This window comes from Panthera onca, chromosome D4 (assembly GCF_046562875.1).
Source record: "Panthera onca isolate mPanOnc1 chromosome D4, mPanOnc1 haplotype 2, whole genome shotgun sequence".
Classification (NCBI taxonomy): Eukaryota; Metazoa; Chordata; class Mammalia; order Carnivora; family Felidae; genus Panthera; species Panthera onca.
This window is the reverse complement of record NC_138351.1, coordinates 63,264,028-63,291,346: the sequence shown is the minus strand read 5'-3', so window position 1 is coordinate 63,291,346 and position 27,319 is coordinate 63,264,028. Positions and strand designations below refer to the sequence as shown.

The window sequence follows — 27,319 nt, the reverse complement described above, 5'->3', positions numbered from 1 at the left end:
AGCATTCTGTGGCCATTTTGCTCCTGCTCCAAGACCATCGGTCTTGCTCTGGAACTATCAAATTAAGCTACCTAGCATCATATGGAAGTAAGTAAAAACCACTATAATGCAATTTTTATATTCTATTAGGAATGAGACATACAACAACAAACAACAAATAATAAAATTATAGCAACAATAACAAATAATAAATGATTATTTTGAAAACCCATTCCATTGTACAGGTAAAGAAAGAAGTCTGGGAGCAGGATGGCCTAAAGTAGCTTCTGACTCTGTCACTCAGTAACTGAGGGACCCTGGGAAGGGCACAAGGTCTCCTGAACCTCTAGATCATGATGAAGTCTTGGCAAACAGATCTCAGGGAGCATTTCTCCAGCATTCCCCCTTCCTCCATTGTTTTCTATTTCTAGATTTCAAAGCAGGACTCAGTGGACTCAGAGACACAGAGTCCAGTGTCTCTGTATCTAATGGCATCTGTCCTGGTGACATTTCATTGGATCTCTCTGCCCCGTTTGTTCTCACTGCTCTGCAATGGTGTCTTGGGTGTCCTACTCCTCGGAACTGACCCTCCAAGGAACTGGCAGTCAAGTACCTAAATACCCAAGGAGTCCACTTATCTGAATAACCACTCTCAACCAAGCACTGCACACTAGGTTAAGTATACATCTATGTAACTATAGGTTACAAAACTTTTTTCTTTTCCTTAAATGAAACTCACATGTTTAAAAAAGACATGAGCTGAAACTTAAAACAACAGGAAACTACTAGAGCTATTTTGTTGTTCTCACTGTTTCACAAGCTATTTCAGACACAGATGATCATCTTTTAACTCCTTTCACCTTGGCTATCTGGCTATGGAGGCTCTATGTTCTTGGTTCCCCTCATCTCCCAATTTTTGCTTACTCACCCTTCTCCTCCTTGATGACTTGCATTAGTACTTGAGACTCAATCCTAAGTGTGGGGCTTGCTTTTTTTCTATATACCCTCATTCCTACTGGGAATTTGCACAAGGTGCAGTTCCAAATACACTCTAATGTACATCTTGAAACCCAAGGAAGATTAACTAAATATTAATAAAGAACCGCTTTGGAGAAGAGGATAACAATGCATAATATTTTTGTTCAACTACAGGCTTAGTCAATTTTACGGGCCATAGAAATAAAAAGAATTGTACAATTTGAGAAATAAAATTGAGTGCATTTCTCCTCCTTTTCTTTGTAGCCTTAAAGTTCACACTGGGTTCCAATACAATCAGACATATAAAACAGGGATAAAATTTTTTTTTTTGGGGGGGGGGGGGTTCAAGATCATGGTCTGAGTAGCTCTGACTTGCTACTTGGGCTTGAGAATCTTTGAGGTATGTTTTACTTATTGTATTTTAAAAGTACAATGGCAGTGGGGTGCCTGGGTAGCTCAGTCAGTTGAGCATCCAACTCTTGATTTCAGCTCAGTTCATGATCCCAGGGTTGTGGGATCCAGCCCCACACCAAGTTCTACACTGAGCATGGAGCCTGTGTGAGATTCTCTTTCTCTTTTACTCTGCCCCTCTCCCCACCCACCCCACAAATAAATAAATAAAATTATACAATGGCCTTGAAATCTAGAACCTAAACAATCCCTGATACTAAGATTCACACTTCTCTGGAGACTGAGGATTGTTCAAAGCATCTATTTGTTTGGGCACCTGGGTGGCTCAGTCGGTTTAGTGCCCGACTTCAACTCAGGTCATGCTCTCACAGTTAGTGAGTTTGAGCTCCACGACCGGCTCTGTGCAGACAGCTGGAGCCTGGAGCCTGCTTCAGATTCTGTGTCTTCCTCTCTTTCTGCTCCTCCCCCTCTCATGCTCTGTCTCTTTCTCTCAAAAAAATAAATAAACATTAAAAAAATTTTTTTTCAAAGCATCTATTTGCATGAAAGACTAAGAAACATTTTAGGACAATAATCATCCTTACTAAAGAGAGGCAGAAAAGCTTGGTTCAATAAACAGAGCTTGAACAGGAGGAGTGTCCTGTGCACAAGATGGTGTCTATCACTTGGACTACTCCCCCAGCCCAGCCCCAAGAACTCAACATAACAGAGGAGCTACAGTAAGAAACTAAATAGCAGCTTTCGCTAAAAGCTCTGAAACAACAAGGTATAAAGAGTTCTGCTTTGATGTCCACACAACAAGACAGAATAGCGGGGGGGAGAAAAGAGGCTGGGACACCTCAAAAGCCCCAGCATCAGCACCACACCTGGCAGGATGGCACAAAGCCAAGGAGATAATCAGGCACAGAGATACACCTCTGATATCTAGGGGCAGCAAACATGGCAGGAAGAAAAAGATGTGCCATGTGGCAGTGGCCAGAATACATTAGTGAGCCCACATGAAACACCCTTTGGTGATTCCAAGAATAAACCTGGAGGGAGAGCAATCTGGGGAAGCTAGAGGTTCCACATTAATAGGTGAGGGCAAAAGTCATGAAATTCTGATTACACTGGCTATTAGTCATGTTTCATTTTATGCCTACCCTGTTATTAAATTCATGATATTTTTGTGTGTATTAATGCGTTAAATGTGATTATTTAGTTGATCAGGAAACAAGTATCTACTATATATCTAATACTATGCTAAGAAATTGGGGCACACAGAAAAATATTAACAGGGAGCCTGTGATCTTGCTAACATGGAACAATTACTAATGCGTTCAATGTAGTCCATAAGGAAAAAATGCTGTTGTACAGGCTATAATTGCTCTAGGAGTTTCAAGAAGGAGATAAAGGGCCGCCTGACTGGCTCAGTCAGAAGAGCATCTAACTCTTGATATCGGGGTTTTGAGTTCAAGCCTCACATGGGGTATAGAGATCACTTAAATAAAAATATAAAAAATAAACTTCTACAAAAAGAAGTGGATAAAAATGGATTTGAGGCAGAGGATGCAAGGTCAAAGATGTCAAGACTTGCACTGGCTTTGAAAAATTAGTAAGACTTTTTTGCTGATTATAAAACACAGGATTTAGGGGCGCCTGGGTGGCTCAGTCGGTTAGGCGTCCAACTTCGGCTCAGGTCACGATCTCACGGTCCGTGAGTTCGAGCCCCGCGTGGACGTGACTGCTCAGAGCCTGGAGCCTGTTTCAGATTCTGTGTCTCCCTTTCTCTCTGCCCCTCCCCCGTTCATGCTGTGTCTCTCTCTGTCTCAAAAATAAATAAACGTTAAAAAAAAAAATTAAAAAAAAAAACAAACAGAGGATTAAAAAAAAAAAAAAAACAGGGGTACCTGCGTGGCTCAGTCAGTTAAGCATCTGATTTCAGTTCAGGTCATGAGCTTGTGGTTCATGAGTTTGAGCCCTGCAATGGGCTCTGTGCTGACAGTGCAGAGCCTGCTTGGGATATTCTCATTCTCTCTCTCTCTCTCCGCCCCCCCTTTCTTTCTGTCCCTCCCCCACTAGTGTGTGCACTCTCTCTCTCTCTCAAGATAAATAAATAAACTTAAAAAAAAAAACAATACAGGATCATTACACAGAATTTAGAAACAACATTTAAAAATAAAGAATGTTTTCGGGGCGCCTAGGTGGCTCAGTCAATTGAGCATCTGACTTAGGCTCAGGTCATGATCTTGCATTTTTTGAGTTGGAGCCCCATGTCAGGTTCTGTGCTGACAGCTCGGAGCCTGGAGCCTCCTGCGGATTCTGTGTCTCCCTCTCTCTCTCTGCCCTTCCCCCACTTGCACTCTGTGTGTCTCTCTCTCCATCTCGAAAATAAACATTTAAAAAAAATTTTTTTTAATAAATAATGTTTTAATTGCCCACACCATACAATACTGAAAGAGAATGTTCTTATCTAGGAAAACAATATAAGTGAAAGTAGAGACACAAATAAGTAAACCGTACACATAAATATGAATACCAGCGGTTCCCAAACCATGGTCCTTATGAAAACTGCTCTCTTAGATTACATTGTACTTTAAATATACATTTAATGTACATTAAAATCAAGTAAGAGTTTCATTTTCTCATTTGCAAGGGGAAAAAAGTCAATGAAAAGAATTTTCTCATTTTAAAAGTTTTTCACATATTTCTTAAACCTTCAATATCTGAGATTACTTCCTTGATAGTTGTCAACAAAACCAATATTCCTCAAATAAAGAATATTAATAAACAAAACTCCAACAGTGTTTTATGAGAACACAAGCTCATGAATGTGCATTTTAAGTTGTTTTGTTATTGTGGCAGTCACAGCTAATTGCCTACCCTGGATCTACTCTTACTTTGTAAAAGAACCCCAACTTTGTTCAAGGAAGCAAGATGCTCAGCTAAATAATCTGTATATCCCAGACCCCCTTGCAATGTACCATAGTTCCATATGTAAGCACTGTCCCTTCCTCCTTCATTCTTCCATTCTTTGTCCTGCCTGGAGAGTAAAACCCTTGCCTAAGATTGTAGCAGCCATCTTACATATATGATGATGAAAGCTACAAGCTAAAGATGGTAGACCAGAAGGACAGGAGCAAGAGTGTGGAAAGAGAGAATTATAAAATCACCACACCTCCCCTGGATTTCACCCATCCAGACTTACTGTCATAGGAAATAAACACATAAATAAATAAAGCCCTTATCATTTAAGCCACCATTGGTCAGGTCACTGATACATGTAGTAAAACATAATCCTGACATAATGACTGCATATAAATTTAATTAAGATAGATATTTCTAAGCCAAAATCTTAAATAATTTGGTGGTACATTCCAGTCCACATGATAAAATTAATTTATCATGAACATGACTTCCTGCTATTCCAATTTCTATCACAAATTTGAGAACCAATGCCTTAGCTCAAACTCAGTACAGAAGGAATTCTATTTTGGGATCATCTTCTGAATGTTACTTCTTTTCAAGTATTCTGTACAATACCAGGCATCAAGAGGGCACTCTACTACCTGTCAATGATGATGATGATTACATAGCTGCCTTCCTGAACCCAAAATGGAAATTCAGCAAAATAGATGAGCCATTACTAAGGCCCTCAAAAATCAATTCTCCAAACAGAAATATTTTACACAAAGAAGCACTCAGAAAAGTGGCTCAAAACAAAAATATTTTGCTCTGGTTGCAAATGTGCCCATCACACAATTCTCTAAATATAAAACTTCTCTCAGAAAAACAAAGAAAGAAACAAAAAGTCTGTCTCAATTTTCATTAAGATCTCAAAGCTGGGAAACCACAAACACTAGAGAAAGGAACCCTACTCACTCTGAACCTGAGCAGCCAAAATCCCCAACTTTTGGCAGCGCTAACTAGGTTCAGGTTACAGTTCAAAATGGACCCCTTAGAGGGCACCTGGGTAGCTCAGTTGGTTGAGCATCCAACTTCAGCTCAGGTCACGATCTCACAGCTCGTGGGCTCCCCGTCAGGCTCTGTGCTGACAGCTCAGAGCCTGGAGCCTGCTTCAGATTCTTTGTCTCCCCCTCTCTCTGCCCCTCCCCTGCTCATGCTCTCTCTCTCTCTGTCTCTCAAAAATAAATAAATGTAAAAAAAATTTTTTTAATTAAAAAATGGACCCCCTTAGCCCTCCAGAATGATAGGACTTTTCTACCACCACTCCATTAAACAGAAGGGAATCTTATAAGATAGCTAACACCAATGGAGAGCCAAAAGTGAACAAACCTTGCAAGATGTTATGATAGAATTCAGGGCTTCTCAACCTCAGCACTACTGACATCTTGGGGAAGATAATTCTTTGATGCATGGGGCTATCCTGTTCACTGGAGGATGTTTAGCAACATTTCTGCCCTCTACCCACTAGATACCAGCAGGACTATCCCAGCTGTAACAACCAAAAATGTCTTCAGACATTATCAAATGTCCACTGGGGAGAAAATTACCATCCACTGAGAACCACTATCAAAGATGACCAAAGCCTTGATTAAAGGCTTTATGTTTCATTCTCTTCACTATAAAGAAAATTAAGTCAAATAAGCAGCAACCTCCAAGACCTCTGCACATTACCATGGTTATTTTTTTTATATTAAATATATTGTCAAATTGGTTTCCATACAACATTCAGTGCTCATCCCAACAAGTGCCCTCCTCAGTGCCCATCACCCACTTTCCGCTCTCCCCCACTCCCACCAATCCTCAGTTTGTTCTCAGTACTTAACAGTCTCTTATGGTTTGCCTCCCTCCCTCTCTGTAACTTTTCCCCTCCCCCTCCCCCCATAGTCTTCTGTTATGTTTCTCAGGATCTACATATGAGTGAAAACATATGGTTATGTCTTTCTCTGCCTGACTTATTTCACTTAGCTTAATACCCTCCAGTTCCATCCACACTGCTGCAAATGGCCAGATTTCATTCTTTCTCATTGACCATGGCTATTTTTCATTTCAATAGAGGGACCTAAATATATTGCCTCCAGGGACACCGGGTGGCTCAGTCAGTTTAGCGTCCAACTTTGGCTCAGATCATGATATCATGATTCGTGGATTCAAGCCCCGCATCCAGCTCTATGCTCTCAATGCAAAGCCCGCTTCAGATCCTCTTATCCCACTCTCCCTTGGCCCCTCCCCTGCTGCATACACTCTCTCAAAAATAAATAAAACATTAATAAAATTAAAATTTAAAAAGTGATAAATGTATGTATATTTTTAGGTTCACATAAAATGCTACACACATTTATAAATCATTTTTGTGACTCCCATCTTAAATGACTTTCTTTTTTTTTTTTTTTTTTTAACTTTGATTTATTATTGAGAGACAGAGCATGAGCATGAGCATGAGCATGGGAGGGGCAGAGAGAGAGGGAGACACAGAATCTGAAGCAGGCTCCAGGCTCTGAGCTGTCAGCACACAGCCCATCGCAGGGCTCGAACCCACGAACTGTGAGATCATGACCTGAGCTGAAGTCGGACACTTAACCAACTGGGCCACCCAGGCGCCCCTTAAATGACTTTCTTGATTAACCAACTAACTTACAAGAATCTTAAGGCACCAGGACAAGAGGATTCCTACTATGTATAAAAATGTCCTGCCCTTAGCCATCCCACTGTGTCCTGTCTTGCTTCTTTTCTCTGAGCATTCTCATCTCACTTACACCACTTCAAGTCTTCAAACCTGCTTTTCCCCAACCTTATTAAAGCCATCTCACCTGTCACTGCCAGTCCTCAGAGCACTGCAGGGGGAACGTCCTATAATGAATGCAAAGTATTCATCAACATGTGGGAATCTTTAGTTCATCTCCAGTTAATTTCTTATTGACTCCCTACAGGACATGTTGAAACTCTTTACCTTGTTCTTCTTAAGAATAACCTCATTTTGGGGCGCCTGGGTGGCGCAGTCGGTTAAGCGTCCGACTTCAGCCAGGTCACGATCTCGCGGTCTGTGAGTTCGAGCCCCGCGTCGGGCTCTGGGCTGATGGCTCGGAGCCTGGAGCCTGTTTCCGATTCTGTGTCTCCCTCTCTCTCTGCCCCTCCCCCGTTCATGCTCTGTCTCTCTCTGTCCCAAAAATAAATAAAAAACGTTGAAAAAAAAAAAATTTAAAAAAAAAAAAAAAAAAGAATAACCTCATTTCAAGGGGTTTATACACATGTCTATATGTTAACAGTGTTCGAGAAAACCTTCCCCCCCCCCCTTTTTTTTAGAAACACACACCAATCCAATCTGACTAGACATCCTGCTGGATGGTTTCACTGCCAAAACAAGGCAGGCGTGTTCCTGACCCTGTATCCAACTGTTGATGAGAAAGTCTCTGACAAAGTCCACAATATCCACACTGAAAACAGCAGAAATATCTGAAATATTTAAATATTTAAAACACCCTGCACCAGGAAGTGGTGTGGTACAGCCATGGAATATTATAGAGCTATTTAAAAGGCTGCATATATTATGTGGCACTATGGAAATATGCTTATAAATGTCAAGTGAAAAAGCAGAAGACAACACATGGACCATAATTGTGTAAAAAACACATATAGGAAAACCCAGCCAGAAAAAAACAAAATGGTAAAGGTACTGTCTTTGTACCAGTTGAGCAATAGATTATTTTCCCTTCTTTTTAAGTTTCTATATTGGTTATACTTAATAGGGGAAAAAACTCAATGTGATTCCAAACACAGCCCCAAAGAGAGGTTGCCTATATAATGGACAAAGCACTAGTTTGTATGTCAACAAGGGCCAGGTTCACATGCTAGCTCTTCACCTCTTAGAATAATAACACCTTCTCTTTCCTAGATATTATAATGATTAGATATGTACTAAAAGCAACAATGCCTAGAACAAGTAGGTAAACAACAAAAAATGTTCTGTCTTTCTTTCTCCAGACCAATCTAAGGAACACCTTTAATGACACAAATCACTGAAAATACATTTCAGGGTAAAAATCAAACAGTAAGTTTAGTAAATGATGGCTTTTGTCCAAGCAAATAAGATGAATTAGGAATTAAACTCTCTTCAACTTGTTTATTAAATTAACCATATTATATTAGTTATCCCCTATGATAAAGATATGAGGGAAAATAAACTTAGTATTTCATGATACAAATCCAAAAGTAGTTTACATTAATACTAAAAAGCACTAACAGTAGAGATGACTAAAACTTCTCTAAGCTATGGGGCGCCTGGGTGGCGCAGTCGGTTAAGCGTCCGACTTCAGCCAGGTCACGATCTCGCGGTCCGTGAGTTCGAGCCCCGCGTCAGGCTCTGGGCTGATGGCTGGGAGCCTGGAGCCTGTTTCCGATTCTGTGTCTCCCTCTCTCTCTGCCCCTCCCCCGTTCATGCTCTGTCTCTCTCTGTCCCAAAAATAAATAAAAAATGTTGAAAAAAAAAAAAAAAAACTTCTCTAAGCTATATTTAACAAAAAAAATTTTACATATGCCACCCAATTAATTGACTCTGATATTTTTCATCCCGTTCTACACACTACTGCCAAACTACCCTTTGTTAAGCACCACGTTGAAAGTGTCAATCCTCCACCCAACACCTAAAATCATTCCCTGCTGCCTCAATTCTAAATGCCTCTGCTTCTGGCAATGATGGGAAGGACTGTCTATTGCAGGATCAGAAAGAACAAAAAATCCAGATCTCAAGCTGGGTATTAGATACTCAGGGTCTTCCCAGCCCTACCCAGTACTAACCACAGATCCCAAACTGCAATACTCTCTCCTATTTCTTTTTCTGACTAGCTTGGCAAACTTGTGTGAGTTTTCCCTCTTGTGGATCTAAAAACTATTACATTGTAGTTATTAAAAAGAATGATGAAGAATCTCCCCATTTCCTGACATAACACAGTAAATTTTTCTTAAAGGCAGACTTTTTTAAATGTATGTCACAAACTAATTTATAATGCCTATATACAAAAATCTGAAAGGTATATACATGTAAATACAAGCCACAGTTATCACTTGGTGGAATTTGAACTTTCTTCTTTATTCTGTATTTTTCTGAATTGTCTGAGTTTCAGAATGAACTTGTATTACTTTTTAAATCAGACAAAAGAGGGGCATCTGGGTGGCTCGGTTGGTTAAGCATCCTGCTCTTGACCTCGGCTCAGGTCATGATCTCACTGTTGGTGAGTTTGAGCCTCCCATCAGGCTCTGCGCTGACAGCATGGAACGACAGCGTGGAGCCTGCTTAGGATTCTCTGTCTCCTTTCTCTCTGTCCCTCCCCCACTCGTACTCATGTGTGCTTGAGCGCTCACTCTCTCTCTCTCAAAATAAACTTTAAAAAAATTAATCAGATAAAACAAATATGTGCGTGTAAGACTCTTGAAAAATTATGTTAAGTGAACAAAGCCAGGCACATAGGGCCACATGTTGTATGATTCCATTTATATGAAATGTCCAGGATAAGTAAATCCATACAGACACAAAGTCTCTACATGGTTGCAGAGGATGGGGGCAGAGAGGTGTTGGGGTTGACTGTTAATAGGCATGGAAATTCTTTTTGGGGTGATGGAAATGTTCTATAATTACAGAGTAGGTAGTAGTGATGGTTACACAACATATTAAATATGTTAAAAACCACTGAATTGGGGCACCTGGGTGGCTCAGTCAGTTAAGCCTCCGACTTCGGCTCAGGTCATGATCCCACGGTTCATGGGTTCAAGCCCCATGTCAGGCTCTGTGCTGACGGCATGGAACCTAGAGCCTGCTTCGGATTCTGTGTCTCCCTCTCTCTCCACCTCTCCCTCATTCACAATCTGTCTCTCTCTCTCTCAAAAAAAAAAAAAAAACAACACTGAATTGTATACTTCAAAACAGTAAACTTTAAGTTATATGAATTATATTTCAATAAAAAACAAAAATAATTTTTATAATCAGATAAAACAATCTTATTAAACTGTGAAAAAAAAGGAAACAAACAGAAATGAACAGGGATTATAATTTGATGTTTAAGAAACGGACCCTAGGACCCACCACCAAGATCAATACCCTGGCTCTACACTTATCAGCTCTGTAACCTTAGTAATTTACCACTCTCTATTCTCTCATCTGTAAAATGGGGATAATAAAAGTACCTATCTCATAATGTTGGCAAAGAATTAAATAAAGATACGGAAAGCACCCAAAGCAGTGCATGACACATCATAAGTGCTATACTATTAGCTTTTTTTTGTTTGTTTTTTAATTTTTTACACCATTGCTGGAGAAGGTATGGAAAATGAGCGCTCAAACCAACTGTAAGAGTGTAAATTGGGGGCACCTGGGTGGCTCAACTGGTTAAGCGTCTGACTTTGGCTCAGGTCATGATCTCATGGTTCATGGGTTCGAGGCCCGCGTGGGGCTCTGTGCTGACAGCTCAGACCCTGGAGCCTGCTACAGATTCTGTGTCTCCCTCTCTCTCCCCCTGCCCTGCTTGTGTGCGCTCTCTCTCTCTCTCTCAAAGGTAAACATTAAAAAAAAAATTTTTTTTAAGTGTGAATTGGTAGAACCTCTCACAGAATAATGCGGCAATAAACAATGAAGTTTTAATAATCTTTACCCTTTAACTAAACAATTCTATTTCTAGGAAATTATAACAGGGATAGAAGAAAAACATACAAAAATGAATGCATAGGTGATTGTTAACAGCAGCATTTTTTATAACAGCAAAGTAGAAAACCGCCTAAGCATCCATCTGTTGGAAATTAGTTAAATAAACTATTAATGAAATACTACGTGGCCATTAAGGTAGATACTAGAAACATATACACTGATATCCAAAGACCAAGATCCACTGTGAAGTGAAGAAAAGCAGGTTGTAAAACTATACAGAGCTATAATCAATCCAATTTAGATTTTACAACATGTACATGTTTACATATGTATTTTAAGATTTTTGTAGGTACAATTAACACATTTCCTCCATCAAAGTTTTTTTATCAATAAATATCAATAAATAAATCTAAACACAACAATATCCCCCTCTGGCTCAATTTTCAACCACTATTCCTTAGTGTCTACAACACTAAGTGGAATAGGCAGTAGCCAGAATCCAGGGAAGTCACCCACAAAGACAAAAATCTATAAAACAAGCTAAAAGTTGGCACTGGGGAATCTGACATTATTTTAAAAGTGCATTTAAAAAAGACTTCACAAAACTCTGCTGCATTAAGAAGAGCTCCAGACTTGGAGTTCCAATTATTTGATAAAATAACTATATGATATTGGCCAAGCACTAAATAAATCTCTCTCACAAATCTCGGTTCCCTTAAGTAAAAATGGGTATTAACAATCCCTCATTGGATTGCAAAGAGTAAATGAGATCTTTACAAAAGAGAAATGGAAACTATACAGGATACTTTTCCTCTTTAGGTGAAACAACCAAAACCAAAACTTTTTTTTTTAAACATTTTTTTAGCTTTTATTTTAGAGAAAGGGGGGGGGAGGGGGGGCAGAGGGAAAGAATCTTAAGCAGGCTCCGCGCTCAGCATCACCCTGGGATCACGGCCTGAGTCAAAATCACGAGTCAGATGCTCAACAGACTGAGATACCCAAGCGCTGAACCAAAACCTTAAAACGACACAATCACAACCTTAAAATTCAAAAAACTGTTGTAAAATAGTGAAGAATTAAAAACTCACACACACAGGGGTACGTGGGAGGCTCAGTCGGTTAAGTGTCCAACTTTGGCTCAAATTATGATCTCACGAGTTCATGAGTTTGAGCCCTGCATTGGGTGGTCAGCACAGAGCCCGCTTTGGATCCTCTGTCCCCCTATCCCTACACTCTCTCTCTCAAAAGTAAATTAAAAATAAAAATATTTTTTAAAAAGAAATGATAACAATTTAAAAAATAAATAAATAATTTACAAAATTAAAAAACACACACACACAACTAGGTCTAATTGTAATTAGGAAATGCTTATGATCTGAACTTGAAGAAGGGAACAATAATGGTAAACATACAGCACCACCTAAAAAAATACGTTAAACCACTTCAAAGAGAAAAAGTATGAAAAACCAAACACAGGACACTAAACACAGACTAAAGTGTCTTGTGAACAATGGGGAATCTAAACGTATCATTTAGGCTATAAACCGAACTGATAAAGAAATATCAGCAGTTTAGACATGGATAGATATCTATTTAGATAATACTTGCAAAGCAGTATTAGATGAAAGCTGACCATGCAAAATAAACTGAACTTAAAAATTCGAAAAAGTGATCCGACCTGTGAACAAGATCTCCAGGTTAACATAAAAATGGCAAAGCAAATAGGGGAAATCGAGAGAAAAGTTCAAATTTTTTCTGGTATAAAATGAAACAATTTCAGTATAAACATTAAAATATTATACAGGAGAATGGCAATCATCACAGATTTCTTCTTTATATCTTTCCGTATTCCTCATGTGTTTAACATCCAATAAATGCTGCCTTTGTAACAACAACAGCAACAAAAAAGATGGGTTTTTCTTTCTTTTTAACCATGGAAAAGAAAACTCAGAATATCTGCACAAAAATAAGAGAAATGGAGCTATGGTTGAAAACATAATACCTGTCAAAGTTTCTGAAGGCAGAAGAATGTATTAAGAACTTCAGAACCTGAAATGACTTTTCAAAAAATGATGAAACAGCTGAGCCATGAAAAATACATGACACCTGTAAAAAAGAAATATATTCAAATAGTAACAAAGGATTAACAGTAAAGCATCTAATAAACTAAAAGCAAATACTGAGGGAATTTTAAGATTCAAACAGAATTTCAAAGTGCATGAGAAGAGAATGTATGCCAACTCCTAAATGCCTCATTTATCCCATGAGAGAAGCTAATAATGGAACTAATTGTAGGAATAACGAAAATAGCTCTGTTAAAACAATGTTTCCAACAAGGAAAAAAAGGGGGAGGAGGGGGAGGAAGAGGATAAATGGGTTGACATTATCTCCCAATCCAGCTTAAAAGAAACTGAGAATTTAAAATTCCATTAAAGAAACTACATATACAGGGGAAATGAGGGATTAAAGAAATGAACTAAAAAGAAAATGGTAGGGTATAATAAAAAAAGACAGTAACAAGTGTTGAGCAGGATATGGAGAAACTGGAACCCTCACACATTGCTGGAGAAAATGTAAAACGGCACAGCCACTATGGAAAACAATTTGTCAGGTCCTCAAATGTTCAACATAGGGTTTACCAAATGACCCAGCAATTCTACTCCTAGTTATAAACCCAAGAGAACTGAAAACATATGTCCACACATAAATCTGTATATGAATGTTCACAGTATTCATAATAGCCAAAAAGAAGGCTATATGATGATGATGGAGGGTAACACAAATATCATAATTACTTCATTTAATTACACCCATTTAAGTGGGTGAATATTTATAAAAACAAATAGTCTAGGGGCACCTCGGTGGTTCAGTTGATTAAGCTTCAGACTCTTGGTTTCAGCTCAGGACATGATCTTAAGGTTTGTGAGTTCCAGCCCGGAGTCGGGCTCTGCACTGATAGCTTGAAGCCTGCATGGATTCTCTCTCTCTCTCTCTCTCCCTCTCTCTCAGCCCCTCCCCCACTCACACGTGCTCACGCTCTCTCAAAATAAATAAATAAACTTTAAAAAATAAATAAAGTAAAACCACGATGTCCCTCAAATCCTGTAAGTTTCCCTCTGTCTTCAAGGCAAGTACCAAACCTTCAGCTCAGCCTTCAAGGCCTTCCACTAATGTGGCAATGTGCAACTCATCTCCTGCCTTAATCCCCACACTTCAGTATCTCAAAATATTCCCTTTGCTTCCCCATCTTTTCTATCACCATTCCCACGGCCTAGAACACCTACCCTTCCCAGATTTCCTCAGTTTCTGTGTTATTCAGTTATTAATTCATTCTACAAGTAAATATATAAGGGGCCCTTAACTAGGTACAGTCAATATAGCCGTGAACAAAACAAAGAAAAACCCCTGCCCTCATGGAGCTACACAGAGCAGACAGATAATAACATGTATAGTTAAGTCACACAGGAAAGGGTGCTTTGGCACAAGAAAAAAACATTAAGAAAGATTAAGGTGGGAAAGGGGCAGAGGGGATGGAAGAAGGAAAAAGATTCAATTTTAACGCATCATTTTGAAAGTGACATTAAACACCTGAAGGAGCTGAGGGGATAAATAATTGGGACAAGAAGTTTCCAAGCGAAGAATATCAACAGCAAAGGCCTCGGGCAAAAGTGTGCCTAGTGTTTCAAGCTGACATTCTACTCAGCTTGGGACTATAGGGCCCAACTGAGTGCCATTTACTTGGGAAGACTGTTTTTTGATTCCTTCAAATCAGAATTATTCATGCCCTCAACACTGTACTACTACCTTTCTTAGAACACTTGTACAGTGAAAACTCCTTTCAAACATATATGAGTGGTTGCTGATCAATTAATCAAAAGTCTTGTAAAGGAGAAAATCATTTAAAAATAAGACATACTTTAACTGTTAAAAATTAAACATTTTAACTGTTTTTAACTTCACACATATAAACATTTATTCATTTTCCTATGTAGCACCAAAACCTTTGGGTCTACAAAATGCTGTTCCCTCCTTTCTTGGATAAGCCACACCCATAATCTACTATCTATAATGTCCACTTTCCCTTCCTTTAAAGTAAAAGGGAGACTTAAAAATACCTGCAAAATTTTGTAGGAGCAGAATCCTTCCAGAGATTTGTAAGATTTCCCCAATCTGTTTCAGTTGTCTTGACCACAGTCAAATTCACTGAAAGGTAATTCTCTCAGCCTCTCACCTTTATCAACTCTTTCTGAAGTATTTCATAAAAAACAACATTTTACATTTATATTGCACCAATCTGAGCGATTTTTATTAATTTATACTCAAAGGACCACTGGTATAAATAAATTTGAAAACAAACACAACTGACTCTTTCTTGGTAAGCAAAGAAATAAATGATACATGGGCAAACTAGAGTTAATCTACCAGCCTGAGCATCTGTGTGTTGTGGGAATTGATTAGAATGGTTTACTAAGGGAATGTGTAATCCAGAAAGTTAAAATCAAGACCGGCAAAGTATCTGAATAGACATTTCTCCAAACAAGATATATAAATAGCCAATAAGTACATGAAAATGTGCTCAACGTCATTAGTTGTTAGGGAAATGTAAATCAAAACCACGTTGATATACAACTTCACACCCACAAGGTTGACTATAATCAAAAAGACAGTAACAAATGTTGGCCAGGATATGGGGAAACTGGTACATTCACACATTGCTGGTGAAAATGTAAAATGGTACAGCTGCTTTAGAAAACAGGTTGGGAGTTCCTCAAAATGTTAAACATGGAGTTATCAGGTGATTCAGAAATTCTATTTCTAGGTATACACTCACGAGAATTGAAAACTATATGTCCACACAAAAACTTCTACATGAATGTTCATAGCAGCATTGTCCATAATTGATGAAAAGTGGTAACAGCTCAAGTGTCCCTCAACTGATGAATGGATAAACAAAATGTAGTATGTATCCATACAATGGAATATTACTCAACCATAAAAAGCATTTAAGTTCCGAAAGATAAATATCATATGACTTCACTCATGTGAGGACTTTAAGATACAGAACAGATGAACACATGGGAAGGGAAGCAAAAATAATATAAAAACACAGAAGGGGACAAAACATAAAAGACTCTTAAGTATAGAGAACAAACAGAGGGTTACTGGAGGGGTTGTCAGGGAGGGAATGGGCTCAATGGGTAAGGGGCATTAAGGAATCTACTCCTGAAATAATTGTTGCACTATATGCTAACTAACTTGGATGTAAATTAAAAAAATAAAATGCTATAAAGACTCGAAGATTTTGTAAAAAAAAAAGAAAAAAAAAAGCATTGAAGTTCTGATACATGCTACAACACGGATGAACCTTGAAAATATTATCCTAAGTGAAAGAAGACAATCACAAAAGGCCATATATTATATAATTCCATTTAAATGCAATGTCCAAAACAGGCAAATCCATAGAGACGGAGTAGATTAGCATTTGTCAGGGGTTGTGGAAAGAAAGGAACATGGAGCAAAGGTTTTCTTTTTGAGGTGATGAATATGTTCTGTCATTAGATAATCATGATGGTTGTACAACTTTGTGAATATATTTAACTGTGTATCTTTTAAAAAATCCCATTGCTGTCAGTGTTCAATAAACAGCTTATTAACTGGGGTAGGAGAGAAAGTCCGGATGTATAAAATAGAAATTTCTTCACATAGATTTATAAGAGGCTAACTAACTACCTCTGTTAGAATATAAAGCCCCTGAAGGTGGGGATGGCCTCTCATTTATTTCCCTTAACATCTAGCATAGTAGAGTACCTTAAGCTGGTATTCAATCAAGTTCAATAAATAAATTATTAAATACCCACATATTACATACCAGAGATCTAGAAGATTCCAAACAGATTGAAAAAACTCACTTTTTGGCCCCAAAATCCTGAATTGCCACTAACAAGGCATGTCTCTTAATATGAAGTTTACACCATCCATTCATAGCATCCTTACCACCATATCACAATCCAGAGGACCCACTTCTAACTTCTGTGACATTTTTTAAACCCAATCCAAATTCTCTACCTTTTATCTATCACCAAATGCCACTTATTGGTCTCTCAGTATGTTTTTCCACTCCTTTAACCACGTTCCTTAAGACAAAAATGCTCATATTTGGCCTCATCTGTTCTTCTCAAACACCCTAGAGTCAAAAAGAACCATCATTATCTTCATGTTGCAAATAAGAAAAGAATGCCATGTCTAAGGTCACCTGGTCTCTCAGGTTCAAAATTCATCTTTCTTCACATAAATCATGTATTTCCCAACTTTCTTCTCTTTGGATGAACAGGGAAATTTCTGATTAAGTTAAATTTTCAAAGAATAAGTACAAATAAAAAAAATAGAAGACCAAAGCAACAATTATAAAGTCCAGAATGATTGAAGACTCGAGGCATGAGAACAATAAAAAAAGGTGTGTTTAGAACAAGAAGAAATAAACAAAAGGCCCACTGCTTTGGGAAGATGTTGTAATAATCAAGAGATGACAAGGACAAATACAAACCCATTCAGTTTCTTCTTTGCTTTGGTAATCTTCATCAAGGACCATGATCTTCAAACTGGGAAGGGCAGAACTCTGATAAAAGGAAGCTAACATCTCAGGTAAGTGCAATGAAGAAAGGACAGTAACAGAATATGGAGCTAGTTCAAAAGAATTTGCATCCTGATATAAACAAATTACACTCCACGACACTGAAAAACTTTTAGATCTGACAAGATGCCAGAAGACCAGAAACGAAGAAAACTCTCAGTTTTCAAAAAAAGAGAAATGCCGATCCAGAAAAACATCAGTGGGTAAACTTGCCATGTATCCCCTGAAAAAGTCTAGAATGTGTAGGTAAGTTTTTGAACACAATAAAAAGTAAAAAGCCACTATGGGCTCTTTACTAAGGCAGGCTATACAACATTTGCTTTTTGATAGGATCACTAAAATGGGAAAAACAGAGGATGATACATATACATAACGGATTCTAACAAGATGATCTGACAGAATCTTTAAATAATAGGCTAGTGAACAAAATGAGAAAATGTTGAACAGCAGAAGTTCAAAAATCTGTTCAACCCTACCAGGAGCGTGCATAGCCGATTGAACATCTGGTTGATTAATGTATCAACATCAACCCATTTGAAAGGAAGTCTCCAGTAAAAAATCGCAGAGTGGTATGTTTTCCCATGATCTAGACATCTTCTATTAATTTAATAAAGCACAGACCTGGTCTTCAGATGTGCAAGGGCCATGATGCTGAGTGACCCAAAAGACAAACAACCTGACAGAATCAGGCTCCAAAAGGTCAGAGTAGACTGAAATGATCCAAAATTCAAAATGAAAATTAACAGGGAGTCAAGACCAGCATTTAGATTTTGAAACTCAAATCTATGAAGGACTAAACTTCGGCTTATGTGGGGAAATACCTGGGTAACAAAAGCAACTAGGAAAAAAAACTATGTAAAATCTCAAGATGCATTCATTCATTAATAGATGCAGAAAACCACACTGGATTTCTATACTCCTTAAAAAAATTATCTTTTTCCATATGAATCACTCCCAGATTTTCATCCTAGAAATAGTTATAACAAGAATGTACAAATTATCACTTAGTTAAAACTCTAGCTTTAGACCCAGAGTCATTCAAATGCATCTTAGCATTAGAAAACATTTCATTTGATAAGCCTAATTTATTGACATATCAATAAATCCTTGAAAGAAGGCTAGATATTAAATCCAAGTCCGTCTTTTAATAGAAGAGGAAATTTTTAAAAATTAAGTAACTTGGCTCCAAATAGCACAGCTGCTTAGCAAGGGTCAGGATCTCCAAATCTGTCTCCTTTTCCTACACCATGTGGGTTTTCAGCCCTCTGCTTCCTTTCTTAAAAGTTGTACTTTGCACTAAAGAGTTAGAAAACATACATACACAAAAACATCCATCAACACACTATTTTGCTAAGGACAAATTAGCTTAGCAAGAACAAATAATCACTGCACATTAGCCAGTGAAATATTTTGACATGGTGTGATCACTTACAAGTTTGATAACAAATATTTACTACAAAAAGGCACTCTAATATACAAATGGTTTTTATTCTTAACCATGAATGCGTGATTATTTATTAAACATTATCCCATATCCCACTTAACATTAGAAGAATAAAGTTAAAGTTATTACACGATGGAAAGGCTTTTAATGGACATGCCATTGTTTACTGTGCTCAAAATCCCATCCCCAACATAAAACACACCATTATGAAAATTACTGAAAGATTTTAGACCCTGAAATCTAAACAGCAAGCCAAAGGTTTTCTTCATGGAGGGCAGCATCTGTGCTGAGGCCCTCCTACTCCCTCCTCACTCCCCCAGAAACAATGCCCCTTCCATTGCCCAAAGGTACAAAGGTTGTCAAGCAGACAGACCAGTAGATCCCAGGTGGCCTGAAGTCCTTCCTCCTTTCCCCTCCTCCCCCTTCCCCACCCCCACCACTCCTCCTCTTCCACCCCCGTGGTTTAAAGAAGACAAGTGGAGAATTGAGAATTGATAAAAGGGTAAGTTAGAAAGACATGGCTGAGGACCACTACCATCTGCTAGGCCAGCTCCAGGAAGACCCACCCACTCCTAAATGAGACCTGGAAGCTTCTCCTTGCCCCAGGGCTCCTCTGGGACCCCTTTTGAAAGGAAGAAGGAACTTTACAGCTCAGATACCTCCTCCCCATTCTTATCCATTAGAGCCCCCAGCAAGCTCTTTGTTTCCAAGAGCTGGGGGGGGGGGGGGGGGGGGAGGGACAGGCGGCCTTGGAGAAGGGGAGAGGTCACTCCCTTGCTCCCGTAGCTGCCAATCTCCAGGCCCTCCAGCAGAACACAAACACTCGCACAGGACTATACTCTCCGAGCCGGTTCCCTCTTTCCACACCACCTTAAAAACCCAGGGTCACACAGAGGCACTTCCTGAGATCTAATTACCTCTTACAATACCCAAACCCTGCACAGGATGACTCCCTAGCTCCCTCCCTCTGGAAGGATACTAACGGGGTTCAATCCGGGACTCCCATCCTTTCTCCTCAATGCATACCCCAGGGTATACCCCTGAGCCCCACGCAAGGCGCATAAAAACATAGGGTCACTTCCTGGGCCCCAGGACTTTTTCCTGCTCACATCCACAGACCCGCCGTCACTCCTAGCCCCCAGAGCCCACCTCTAAACCCAAAGGACATACGCGCGCGCGCGCGCGCGCGCACACACACACACACACACACACACAGTCACTTCTACAAACCACGTCCTCTGGGACACCCGTTACCTTTACCCACACGACCACTCCCCAGTGTCCTAAGAACCTCCAAAGCACATGGTCACTCCCCTGGCCCTCAGGCTCGGCACCCCCAGTCCTTCACCGTCTCTGTCTCTGTCTCTGTCTCTCTCTCTCACACACACACACACACACACACACACACGCTCGCTGCCTCCCCTGTGCCTTCACAACACAGACACGCGCTCCCGCGTGCACACCTACAGTCACACCAGGAACCCCGGCCGGCTTCCCCCGCCTCGCCGGGTCCCGTCCCCACCACCTCAGAGCACGCCGGGCCGGGCCGCTCTCTCCCAGACACTCGACACACATGGTCGCACTCACGGCCACTCCCCATGCCCAACGCCGGGCCCCGAGCCCGCGCCTCACGCTCGCGCCCTGCCCTCCGCCCTCGCTCACCCTCCGGCCACACTCTCCGGGAAGCCCGGGCCCGGGCCTTTCCCAGCGCGGCCGCCGGGACGGGGAGGGCAGCAGCAGCGGCGGCGAGGGAGGGAGGGAGGGGCCGCAGAGGCGGGCTCCGGCCGCTCCTACCTGAGCAGTTGATGCTCTTGCCTTTGCCGCCGGGACAGTCCCCGCCGCCGCCGCTGCCGCCACCCGGGGGCTGGTTGGACGCGCGGCTCCCGGGCAGAGAGAAGGCGAAGAGCAGAAGCACCGACGTGTAGCAGCAGAAGGCGAGCGGGGGCGCGGCAGGCAGCCGGAGCGGCGCCTCAGCGGCCGCGGCGCCCATGACTGGCGCCCCTGGACGGCGGGAAGCGCAGGGAGCCGCAGGCCCGGGGCATCCAGCCGCGCACCGGGAGCCCCGCCGCTGCCTCGGCGCCTCCTAGCAGCCGCGCCGCTGCGCCTGGGAGCAGCCCCTCAGCATCCCGGTCCCACCCGCAGCGCCCGCCAGGCCCCGGCCCGCCGCGCTCGGGACGGAGTCAGAGGGTCCGGGCGCGTGCGAGGGTCGCGGGCGCGCGAGGGTGCGCGCGAGGGTGCGAGCCCGCGTTGGGGAGACCGAGGCTGGGGGCGTGAACGGGCGCGCGCGCGGCGGGCGGGGGTCGCGGGGCGGGGGCAGACCCAGCCCCTCACTCGCCGCTCGCCTTCCCTTTGTGTCCGCGGCCGTCGCCACCGCGTCACAAAGACCCCGGCCCGCCCGGTGAGGGGCGCGTGACAGAGCCGCGGGCGGGAGGGGTGGCTGCGACCCCGCCCCGCGCACACCCCCAGCGCTCGCGTCGGCAGCTCCGCCCCCGCCCGCGGCCGGCGCCGCCTCCGGGGGAGCTATTGTTCCTGCGGCGGGGCGGGAGCGCCGAGGGCGGGGGTCGTAGGCGCTCCTCCGCCCGGCCGCGGGGAGCTGGCGGGCGCGGGGATGCTCCGTAGGCATTAGCCTGACAGACATTTTTGCCGCCCTTTGCAAGTGGTTTTGAAGCATTTCCTTCGCTCAGCAGCCAGGCTGGGAAAGAAGGGCAGGTGGTCTATTATACATCTATTTTCTAGGTGAAGCAACTGAGCCACAGGGAGGTGAAGGTGACTAGTCCAAGGTCACAAACCAAGAAATGGCCAGGACGCGAATTGGAACCCAAGTTCCGACCCCCAACTCTGCAGTTCCTAGAGATGGGCTAAATTTCTAGGCTCCTCACCCCCACCCTTTCCCACAGACACCAACTGAATTTAAAAATCTGTTTTGCCCTCTCCCACCCCTAATAGCCAACGTGGAGAGCAGATTTGCCATATGCAAGACCTGGACGAAGCCCTTTACGAGCAGAACATTCTCTCCAATTCTTTTTTACAGCCCTACAAGGGAGTTTTCATTCTCATCCCCATTCCACAGATGAGGAAGTTGGGACTCAGAGAGGTAAGGTGATCTGACTCCCAATCCAGTGCTCTCCCTATCACATCATGATAGATGAGATTTAGCCTCAGGTAGTAAGATTATGGAGTGAATTGTTCGAAGGTCTCTGACTTTTTTATAGACTATGCTGCTTCTCCCCTAAGAAGAAATTTCTTAGTCTCACTGAAAAACTGATAAATATGACTCAAAATTTTTAGCATGTGGGACAAGCCACCACAAGCAAAAACACATCAGGGGAAATGTTTTCAATGTGAATAAGAGACAATGTACTTAATAGAAAGAACATAAATCAAGAAGAAAAAGTTGACACAACAGAAAAATGAGAAGAGGAGCTGACTTGTCTTATTCACATAAAATACAGTAAATATATGAAAAGATATTTAAACCCACTAGTAATGAAAGGCAGATTAAAACCACAAGATTTTTTTCCTGAAGATGATTAACAATAGTTAAAAGAATTGACAAAACCTAGCACTATTAATATATACATTTGGGGAGGACAATTAGACTATATATCAAAAACCTTTAAAATATGTGTACCCTTTAAACCTAGGAATTCTGTGTATTGGAATTTATCCAAAAGAAATAATTGTACATGGGGCATCTGGGTGGCTCAGTAGGTTAAGCACCCCACTCTTGATTTCCACTCAGGTCATGATCTCATGGTTCATGACATCAAGCCCGAGTGGGGCTCTGCACTGACAGTGTGAACCCTGCTTGGAATTCTCTCTCTCCTCTCCCTCTGCCCCTCCCCCACTCGCACACACATGTTCTCTCTGTCAAAATAAACATTTTTTTAAAGAAATAATTGTACAAGCACTCAAAAATGTGCATATGGATGTTCATCAGAGCTTTTTTATAATAGTAAATATAATCTAAATGTCCATCTGGAAAACAAAGTATCCTGCCTCTTTGTACACAGGAGTATTTTGCAGTTTTAACTATGATGATTAACTGACATCATAGTTTACTGACATGGAAAACAGCAGGCTACTGATGAGTATAATAAAGTCCTATATTTCTAAAATATACATGTGTGTGTGCGCATATCCATAGGAAAGAAATCAAGAAGAATATACAGCTATATATTAACTGTGACTATTGGGCTTATGAGTGGCCCTTGTCTTTTATATTTTTCTGTTTTGTCTGATTTTTTTTTCAATGAAAATTTTTGTTATAATTTAAAACTCTCTTTTCTTTCAAATTGTATTTTCAACATACTTTTTATATAAATTCATATTGTTAACATTTTGTTAAGACTTGCCTCAAACCTCTGAACTGTTAGCAGTGGCATAGCAATTGTTACAATGAAAATTCAGCTTCTGGCTTCCAGTTCAGGTATGATCCCAGGTTCCTGACTGCTAAGCCACAGCTAGCTAAAGGCTCCTTCTCAGACCATTCCCTCAATAGCTTCTCTGCTAATCTTGACCTCTTCTATGCTTCTTTTTTGCCCTCTGTCTTGGCTCTTTCACCCCCTGTATTCTGCCTTTAATTTTCATTTGACTGCTAACCATAGCTCAGGCATAAAAACTAAGAGGAGACAACCCTTAAATAAAAAGCAAAAACACTGTGGCCATAAATCACAAATTAATTTACATCTGCACCTTCCTCCAAATTAGGTAGGAAAAATTAAGCATAGATTTCTCAAAAGTTGTCAAATTAAAAAGGACTCTACTTCAGAAATAAGATTTCTCTGACCTTAATTATCCAATCTCAGGAAAAAAAGATCTTAGTGGTCATCTAATACAACCGTCACGTGCTTTAGTATTGGTGACCCCAAAATGTCAGGTAGCAAGAGTATGGGACTCACTACATGAAAACCACCCAGAGAGTTTTAAAAGAAAGTAGATTTCTGAACACCACTCCAGACATGCTGGGAGTCAGGGGGTGGGGGGGGGGGGGGGGGGTTATTCAAGTATCCCTTATTTATATTAAAGTTCTCTAGAACCTCACATGCACTGCCAATTTGGAAACCCCCGATCTAAACTTGATCAGTTACGGCTCCATAACAAACAACCATAAAACCTTAGCAGTGTGCCACAATAAACATTCATTTCTCATAAATCTGGGGGTTGATTAATCTAGACTGGGCTTGGCTGAATGGCTCTGCTTCAAGCTGCAGGTCTAGCTGAACTTGACTCTGATCTTCTCCAATATTATTCTTTTGGGGGTCCCAGCTGAAGGAGCAGCAAGCAGCTACCCGGAGGAACTCTTATGGAGTTGGCAGTGGTGCAGCAGGGGAAGCCCAACTGTGCAAGCTTTTTTCACACCCCTGCTTACACTTGTCTGTTAAAATTCCACTGGCTCAGTGGAGTCTCCTAGCTGAACCCAAAGACAACAAGTAAGCAACTCTACTCTGTGGAGGTGAGTGAGAGGGAGTGAATATGGGGTGAATATTTTTGAAAAATAATCTATCAGAAATCCTGTACTTGAATGTCATTATTTATGCTCTGTCAGAATGTTTTCAGCTCCCAGTAACAGAAAAACCAACCCAAATTAACTTAAAAAAGGATTTATGGGCTCAAATTAAAAAAAAAAAAAAAAGGCAAAAAGTAGTGCCCTCTCCTATGAGTTGGTTTTTGTCCTCAATAAGGCTTCACTCATGGAAAACATCTCATTCCCTCAAGAATTCTTTGTGAGCATCTGCTGTGTGCTAGGCACCACAGTAGCCTTGAGGGGTGAGAGATAATTCTGCCTCACTGTCTCAGGAGGAGGAGGGGAGGACATCTGAAAATTAGCAATTACAACTCAGTGTGATAAACACTAGATTGAAATGGAGCATGAGGGTGGGGGTAGGAGTAAATGGCAAATCCTACTCCACACTCCCAGCCTGGCCAAAATTCGGGCTTTTCTGGACCTCCCACTGCAGGGTCTAGCTGCATAATGAAGGCCTGATAAATGGTAATGAGACAATTTGGGACAGACAAATTGGCCCTAGTAGGAGAGAGTCACAGCACTTGAGCTCACTCCAGAAACACTGAAATGATTTATGGTACAGCACTGACACAAGCCTGGGGCTGACCTCTGGCCCTCTTCAGAAATTGGACTCCCCTTCCTAGAGAAAGCAACCCTTTTTAAAAAAAAAAAAGTAGGGGTGCCTGGGTGGCTCAGTCGGTTAAGCATCCGACTTCGGCTCAGGTCATGATCTTGCGGTTTGTGAGTGGTTTGTGAGTTCAAGCCCCGCGTCGGGCTCTGTGCTGACAGCTCAGAGCCTAGAGCCTGCTTCAGATTCTGTGTTTCCTTCTCTCTCTGCCCCTCCCCTGCTCATGCTCTGTCTCTCTCTGTCTCAAAAATAAATAAAACATTTAAAAAAAAATTTTTTTTTAAGTAAAGAGTGAAATCATTCATTCATTCATTAAGTCTGTACTGAAGACCTACTTCTCATTCCTGAAAATACAATGGTGAGCACAACAGACCTGGTCCCTGTCTTAATGAAGTTTACAGTCAAATATTAAACAATTATGCAAATAAAAGTGAAATTGCGGAGCACCTGGGTGACTCAATCAGTTAAGCATCCGACTTTCAATTTCAGCTCAGGTTGTGATCTCGCTCTGGGTGAGATCAAGCCTGGCATCAAGCTCTGTGCTGACAGAGCCGATGGAACTGGCTTGGGATTCTGTCTCTCTCTCTCTCTCTCTCTCTCTGCCCCTACCCTGCTCGCTCTCTCTCTTTCTGTCTCTCAAGATAAATTAAAAAAAAAAACATTTTTTTAACGTTTTTTTATTATTTTTGAGACAGAGAGAGACAGAGCATGAACGGGGGAGGGTCACAGAGAGAGGGAGACACAGAATCTGAAACAGGCTCCAGGCTCCGAGCTGTCAGCACAGAGCCCGACACGGGGCTCGAACCCACGGACCGTGAGATCATGACCTGAGCCGAAGTCGGACACCCAACCAACTGAGCCACCCAGGCGCCCCCAAAAAAAAAACATTTTTAAGTGAAATTGCAACAATGTTGATAAATACTATGAAGGGGAAGTTCAGAGGTTTACAAAAAGGGTGAGTAAAGTTAACCAAGTGAAGAGGGAAAGTTCCAGGCAGAGGGAACATCATGAGCAAATGCCTGTGAGTAAAAAGGGTCTGAATGTCAGCCAGTGTAGTAAAGACAGCAAGGTCAGCTTGTTTTAAACCTCATTCATTGATTCAACAAATATTTACTGAGTATCTACTATGATGTAGGCACTGTTCTAGATGCCAAGAAATAGCAGTGAACAAAACAAAGTCCCTGCTTCTTATAAAACGTCTAGTCTAGTGAGGAGACCTCATAACAATAATACCAGTGGGAGAGAATAATTGTTGGATCAGGCCATAACAATAGCAACTATAATTCACGGAAGACCTACTACATCCCAGGTACTGCCAGCCACTTTGTATTTGTTGTCACTAATCTTCCCACCCACTGTTGGTAGGTATTATTTCCATTTTATAAACGAGGAAATTGAGGTTTATGAGGGTAAGTGACTACTCAAACTACAAAACTAGGAAGTTGGAGTCACCTGACTCTGGTTCCAGAGCCCCGCCACATCACTAAGGTGAGCGAGCTGGTGGAGAAGTATCATCATCTAATACAAAATGGAGCAAAGATTGTCACCACTGAGACTGCAGCCACCAAGGAGTGTGCACAAACAGTCCTGAGCCCCCTGCCAGCATGTCAGGAGACTTTAGTTGGGGCTTCTTGTGATCATGCAGGGATTACAGTAATGTGATTACGCTGCTTGTAATTACAACTCCAGTTGAAAGCACTATGATTGTTACCCACATCCCCTTAATGGTCCTCAATTACATAGATGGGCAGAAGCCAAGGAGGCAAGGGTTACAGATATCTGAACAAAAAAGTGCTATGGGAATCCAGAGAAGTAGCCTCACTCCGCCTGGAGAACAGGCTTCACCCCTATAATTCTGTCAATTTGAAAGGCTTCTCACCCAAACAGTCTCTATGAGTGGGTAAGGAGACGGAGGCGGCATCTCTGGGTTTCTCCTGCAGGTCTTCTTGTCGTTCAGTTGTGCAGTATTGCCCTGAATACAGAATTAAGATTTTTCCTCATCTTTCAGCAAATGGAAATTTTCAGCTGCAATTCAGAAATTTCTCCCAGGGTTTAACTCATAAAGGATTGTACCAAAGAAATAGCTTCTCTGACAATCACACATAAATGGTAGTAAGAGGTATAGCATCGTAATTAAGAGTGTAAGCTCTGGAACCAAACCATCT

General features: G+C 41.4%; 1 protein-coding gene across 2 annotated transcripts in view; it reads right to left on the bottom strand.

The window, feature by feature from the left end:
* Nucleotides 1-21,368, bottom strand: part of TMEFF1 (transmembrane protein with EGF like and two follistatin like domains 1) — an 87,674-nt gene extending 66,306 nt beyond the window's left edge. Inside the window, exon 1 of one of the 2 annotated variants that reach the window (XM_078436643.2) lies at nucleotides 20,815-21,368. In XM_078436643.2, the coding sequence (XP_078292769.2) occupies nucleotides 20,815-21,010 (196 nt within the window). In that variant the 5' untranslated portion in view covers nucleotides 21,011-21,368. The remainder of the gene's footprint in view (nucleotides 1-20,814) is intronic. The other variant, XM_078436644.2, reaches the window with a different exon arrangement.
* Between the last annotated feature and the right edge of the window lie 5,951 nt (nucleotides 21,369-27,319).